General features: G+C 30.3%; 1 protein-coding gene across 1 annotated transcript; it reads right to left on the reverse strand.

Annotated features, from left to right (window-relative positions):
• Nucleotides 1-1,794: 1,794 nt before the first annotated feature.
• On the reverse strand, nt 1,795-4,289 carry LOC128167838 (fibrinogen-like protein A). Its single transcript, XM_052833767.1, has 6 exons — nt 3,987-4,289; nt 3,604-3,685; nt 3,396-3,514; nt 3,039-3,135; nt 2,773-2,937; nt 1,795-2,347 (listed from the first exon to the last, which is right to left on the reverse strand). Exons 1-6 carry the CDS (start codon nt 4,287-4,289, stop codon nt 2,106-2,108), a joined length of 1,008 nt encoding a protein of 335 aa, XP_052689727.1. The 3' UTR covers nt 1,795-2,105.
• Nucleotides 4,290-6,858: the final 2,569 nt, after the last annotated feature.

Consider the following 6,858-nt stretch of genomic DNA (forward strand, 5'->3'; position numbering starts at 1 on the left):
CATTTTCTGTTAATTTGAGTTACTTTTTATCAGGTGTGTTATTCAACCTTAAGACATCATCACATCGAAGAAGATACCAAAATTGTAAGACCCCTCTTCCAAAAGAAACACCTCGTGTGTCTTGCTTGGTGTTCTTGAAAACATTGAAAAATATGCAATTTATACTATGAAAGTAATCATTATTTTGTTTGAATGCCGATTTGTTGACGCTCATCTAATAAGTTCATGTTTTTTTAAAAAAAATTCAAAATTTTATTGCATGTATTTTACCATATTTAATGTTCTAGTAAGTTATAATTACGCATTTTAATCTGCATTAAATGGGGAATCGTCGACATTGGTGGCAAAGGCAGTCTTCACACACAGTTATTTTCAATTATGTCACTTTTAAGCATTAATTCTCAAAGTTCTGTATTTTTGTCTATGCGTTCCGTCCATTATTTCGCCTTTTAGCACACCCCCCCCCCCCATGCTAATTTTTACTGAAATTGACCCCCCCCCCCCCCCCGAAGAAAAAAATCTTCAAACTGTTATAAGCGCTAGATCTCGATTTGCTTTATTATTTATCGTACATAGTGTATCTGTGTATATATCTGCGAGTCTAGCCGTCCTATTCAGTCTCCCTTCTCATTACAAAAAACATAAACAAAATGTCTTTGTGGGCAAATACGCTTTTATTTGTTACATATTCTTTATACATAATGATGACAAACTACATCAGTATCTTCACATCTAGTATGTACAATTGGCCTACGAGAGTATAAGTTGGAGACAAAGAGCGGTAATCCAAAAAAAAAACAACAAAAAAGATCAATAGAGTTAAACTTTGTTATTAAAACTTGCTGTAAACAATCACAAAGTCCAAATGATAAAAGCTACAGTGTATGTGGAAACAAACTTTCATTTTACACACATAAATATTCAAATTATTGGTGATACATGGGATTCATAAGAACGATAATTCACTGGATGCATACTATTCAACAATATTCAAAATGCTACACGTAAACATCTTTGTTTATCCATAAAATGTATTCTATTATTCATTGTGTGCTGTTTTCGACAACGATGATAAAATTGCGAATTCATTTCAATTTTTTAACATTAATTTTATCTTTTAATATTACACAACATGAATCATATGGAGTTGTCCGTCTATAGCTCCGATTTCTGGTCGGCCCGATTGAGAATTCATATTAGAAAAGAAAATGTGCGTAATTATTCAAATACATATAAGAAACTACTTGCCATCCGAAATTGCATATCGTTGGTTTAAAAATCAGTGATTATCAAATAAATCATCTCCCGTCAATTCTTTCTTTTTTCTCATTCATGTAGGCGGCAAATTAATGGGGCGGGGAAGTAATATTATGCATGCTTTCTACTCTTTAGGAGACGATTGTTTAGATATTATTATATTTTTAAATAGTTTGGTGTCGCTGGGATACATGATTTCATATAAGTATGATTTGATTAGTTAATTTGGATTTTGAATTTCGAATCTCATATTTCGAATAACGTAAATGTATATCAAATATGGACTTTTGTAAATTAAACTTATAAAAAAATTATTTCAGAGAGGTTTTTGTTACCTAAAATTCATCAATAATCAAAGCGTTAATAACATCTTGCAAGTCTTTTATTCTAAAAACTGGAGTTTTGAATCTTTAAAAATTTATTGTCATAAAAGTAAATTAACTAAAAGGCGCCTTTTTGTGAGCTGAAATGCCATTAGTTACGTTTTCATTTTTCAATGAACTTATCCAAAGTAACAATCATTGTCATTCCAATTTCAGCAATGAAGGGTGGTTATAATTAAGTCGTTCTTGCAGAATATACTTACAAAGCATACTACAGTATAATACAACATTGTTTTAATTAAGTATAGATTATTAATTTCAGCTGCAAACCATTCATTTGAAGGCATCCCTAATTAAAGAGCCACAACATTCAAATCACTCACATTGAGACAATAACTTTTCAATTGAAATTCAAATTGTCATTGAATTGCACACAAATTTTTCATAGCTCGTAGAACAGAATTTTACATAGTAAAATCAGTTATTTTTCAAAAGTTATCTGAGAAATGTTGTAACAGATAAAATCTATTCTATTTTTCTTCTCACCATCATCCGAGTTCCATTTAGAGAATGATTATAGCCACGCCAGTGGTTCCAAATTATGCCTGTGGCATTGTCGATTCCATATTGCCCATTCAGGTTACTAAAATGACAGGTTTTGTGCCACCAGGCCCCCTTGTTAGCAACAGCACAATTAAACGATTGTCCATCGTTGTCTTTGTCGTAAGTAGTGAACATCATTCCGCTATGATAGTCAAGACTGTCACCTGTTGAATCAAAAAACCATTCTATAGTTAATTAGTACACGGCCGTGCGTTTGTAGTAGTTTCAATCACCGATTTGAGCGGTTTAAACTGACAACCATTTTGTTATGCAAACATGCAAAAGAAGTTTTAATCGCTGGTTCAAATTAATGATATTCTTATGTGCATTATGCATTGTATGACCTTAATGCAAACAACTTTCAAACATTTAAAAAGAACAAAACCGTGATTGCTTACGAAGCATAGTTATGATCGGACTTTACATATAAATGCTATTTAAACCACAACATCGTAAAGCATTAGCGATACCAAAATGTAAAAAAAAAAATGCATGTACGATCGTTTACCATATCAAATTTTCAAATTAATCAATAACACTTTAATTTTTATTTAAATGTACATGTATCTTGAATATTTTGTGTACATACTTGCATTTCCATGGAAGCCTGATACGTTTAACATGTAGGATATGGAAGGTCCACCGATTGTGAAGTTCGTGTAACCGGCATACGCCCTTTCTCCAGCTTGATCCTCCAAGTCAATTCGAAGCTCGTAGTCCCCCGATTTCACAAGTTCGTGAAGGTAGTAATTTCCTGAAATATTTTTAAGACAATTAATACGTTGCAAAGGTTGTAAACACAACAATCATAATGATCTCTGAATATTGTTGTTTTACTTTTTAATAGTTAGCTACCCATGTAGAAATTGTTGGCAAGAACTCCGAACCCGTTTTCGTATTCTTCCCAGCCTCTGTAGAAATCTGTAGTTCCATCCACACGACGCTGGAATACCTTATTTCAAAGTTATCTTTATTATTCAAAATAGTCTTTAGGTTATTACTTTCAGATATTTTGATTCAAAATTGTTTTATTGTCATTAAAATTTGATTCTGCGTCAGATTTAAATTTTTATTATACTTATACTTCCCTGCATTTCGATGATATATTTATGCTATGAATCTTGCAAGTTGTAAAAAAAATAAATATAATGTTACAACTTAGTTTTACGTTTCAGATTAATTATTGCGTCATATATTCCCGGTTATACTTACTATCCAACCACCGTTATCGATCTCCATCTCGCACCACATCTCCTTTACTTCTTTGTTTGGAAACTTTCTATAAAAGTTGTGTGAAGTCTTATTCTTGCCACTCTTATTTCTACTGCAATCTAAACAGATCAAATTAGAAACACTATTTTAAACTTTAATTTTGGAGACAATATGATAAAGTATAGTGGTTTTATAACAATGTATTTACCAGTATTATAGTTGCAGCGTTCAAAACCCTCATTTTTAGGGCATCGGCAGGGAGAGGTGTATCCGCTTGTACATGCTTGTTTCTTCAAAATAATTGAGCGTCGCTCATTTCATATGAAACAAATAAAGTTGAATGGATTATATAATTGGTTTTCGTATACAGTTACTACATTCTTTTCTTCTTCCAGAGTCTTTTCGTTAGTTAAATATGTGCAGATATATCAACAACAATAAAAGAATTTTAAAATAACTCGTTGAATGATTTTTGATTTTAAGCACCCCCCCCCCCCAATAAAATAATAAAGATGCATATGTACACGTGTTATGTACACTTCTATAGAAATAACATGAAATGCAATATGGATGAAGTAACACTGCACGTACCAATTCATAGCGTCTGCATGCTCCACTTTCAACATCAGAGGTGCTAGCAAAGTCGTAGTGATAAAAGTAGCAAGAAATAGAACTACCATTTTCGCAAAAATCGAAAATGTAGCAGTTTTCATTCAGTAAACACTCCGATGAACATTCGAACAAAGATTTCTGATGAAATTCGTTGATTACAGATGAAAGTTGAGGACTGGTGATAAAACCGACGAAATCAAAATAGCCTTGGTAGTGTTTTTCTCCAAAAACCTTTACAAGAAATGACAAAAATGAAATGAAATTTCTGAATACTGCTTTCATGATGAAGAACTGGAAATCCTTTGTAAGATATGCGCTTCAGCATTTGAAATTTCAAGAACATTCTCTTATATATATCCATTTAATTATCTAATCAATATTCAAAATTTCATTGTTGAAAACTGACAATATAAAATAAGGTACATAAAAGGAAGAAAATAATTTCGATTAAATTGCCAATTAGAATGTTTTCATGGATTTACGGGATGAAATTAAACACCTAACCATTTCTCCGAAATTGATGACTTTAAACTTCTAAAGAAATATATAAAAAATTATTTACGTAGATTTCAAATTAAGGAAAAGTTCTCATTAAATTTTAATAAATGCAAAGAACCTCTTTTCATTTTATTGATGGTACTGTGTGAAGTGATTGCATTTTAATTTTAAAAACATAGACATCTACTATTACACAACTGCTATCTAAATTTGCTAAGCGTCAACAATGGTTCTAATTTGAAAAACTGAGCTTTTGTTAGACTCCTACTTTTCCTCTATAATGTTTACCCTGTATTTAACAAAGGTGCATATTTATTATTTAATAGATTGGTGGTCACATGGTATATGATTTGAACTGTCGTAGGAGATATTTCAACACTTATCCGTCCGCACACTTATCAAGATTAGAGTGAATAATTTCAATAACAATATATATTTATTAGTGAATATATATATATATATATATATATATATATATATATATATATATATATATATATATATATATATATATATATATATATATATATATATATATATATATAAATCATGATAAATTACCAACGCACTGATTTAAATATAACAAAAAACAAACGTGATTTATTTATATTCTGAAAAGTTGTATACATGTACATAATGCTTGTATGTTTGATTAACTGTTTTTTAAAATAATTGTAACGTTTCATATAAATTCTTATTTAAGTGTATGTGTGCAATGTCTATAAATGTCTATAAATAAAACATCGTTTCAATATTCCGTCTTTTTTCCCCGTTCATATCGGTTCTCAAATTATAGTGCATATAAGGACTTCCTGTGTTAACATGTCAGGACAAAAACAAAAACGCTAATGGAGTCGAAGAATTTCGACTTCGGATATCTCGAACACCCGGATATCTCGAAGTTTTTCCGTGGTCCCCCGAACTTCGAGATATCGATATTTAACTGTATATATATATATATATATATATATATATATATATATATATATATATATATATATATATATATATATATATATATATATATATATATATATATTATATTGACTATTCTTTTAAGCATTTTCAACATTAATTGATTTTATTAAAAGCAGTTTGTGTTTTAAACGTATCAATTTTCTTAAACGTACCTGTATAATTTGATATATAGGTTTCTTATATTCTTCGGTATAGTAATTTTGTTTTAACTTTTAACTTTTGTACATGATCAATTTATAGCATCAGATGTGATTGTGAATTAGATTGTCAATTTCTCCTGTACTATTTTTTTTATCAGAATCATTGTATTTATTGTCCAAATTAACAGACAATTAATTAAGACAAGCAATATTCGAATATGATCTTGTCATTTATTAAAAAAAAGACACATTGTCGTTAAAGTATGTCTCAAACGAAAACAGTATTGTGAGAATTATGTCTTATAACGTTAACAATCATAGACGTTAAGTGGTCAACAAAATACTTATCAGATCTAAGTTGATTTCTTTGGTTATAAACTTTAATAGATAAATAAAGAAATCAAAGTGTTTCGCTTTAAAATTGGAGTTAATTTTTTATACCTTCATACATACTTTTCTGTTAAAGAAGATTGATACATATGTATTTAAAAATTGATACGACCATCAAGTCTTCTTAACTATAACTATACCTTTATAATTAAATAAGTGTCAACAATTTTACTTTGCGTATTGCAAGAATAAAGAAAATGTGTTTTATATGTATATATGTATCAATCACTTACCGGTATACTATTTCTTCTACTTGTTTAACAATTATCCTTATGTTGGTAAGATAAATAGAACCATTCATTATCACGAGTGTGGGATAGTGAAATTTCACCGAGGGGACACGATTCACGGTCTTGTACGAGGCTTTACAGAGTCCTAGACCGTGAATCTTGGCCCCAAGGTTGAATTTTACTATCACACACGACTATATAATGAATGATTATTTTTCTCGCAATGTTTTACTCTTAAAAAGGATGTCTGACAACTTTCTGTTTTGACGTTCAAAAGATTATTTCGGTCTAATAGTATCCCTTCGCGTGCTTCAAATAGTGCAAGTCAAAATGAGTCTTCGTTTTAAAGCGGCCTAGTAAATATACAGTGTAAGACAGAAAAATCTCACTCTGCTGTCTCACACTGGACAAACCGATCTCACACCGTTGATAATGCGAGAAAGAGTTCGGAAACAAAAAATACGGCATCACGTCAAACATTCTCATAAGGGTAGAACGTCCATATCTAAGTAATCCATGCATTCCTTCATATATCGATTATTTACGTTCTTTAAGTCACTTAATATTAATATTTATCAAATTTCAGATAGAAATGTAAAAATACACAGTGAAAGG

This window comes from Crassostrea angulata, chromosome 10 (assembly GCF_025612915.1).
Source record: "Crassostrea angulata isolate pt1a10 chromosome 10, ASM2561291v2, whole genome shotgun sequence".
Lineage (NCBI taxonomy): Eukaryota > Metazoa > Mollusca > Bivalvia > Ostreida > Ostreidae > Magallana > Magallana angulata.

Bases quoted from the DNA above. Each gene is read 5' to 3' on its own strand.
- LOC128167838 (XM_052833767.1), bottom strand. From the start codon at position 4,289: ATGAAAGCAGTATTCAGAAATTTCATTTCATTTTTGTCATTTCTTGTA. The intron at 3,136-3,395 runs GTAAGTATAACC...CTTTGAAATAAG, and splicing joins TCGATAACGGTGGTTGGATA to GTATTCCAGCGTCGTGTGGA. The intron at 2,938-3,038 runs GTAGCTAACTAT...AAAATATTTCAG, and splicing joins TGCCAACAATTTCTACATGG to GAAATTACTACCTTCACGAA.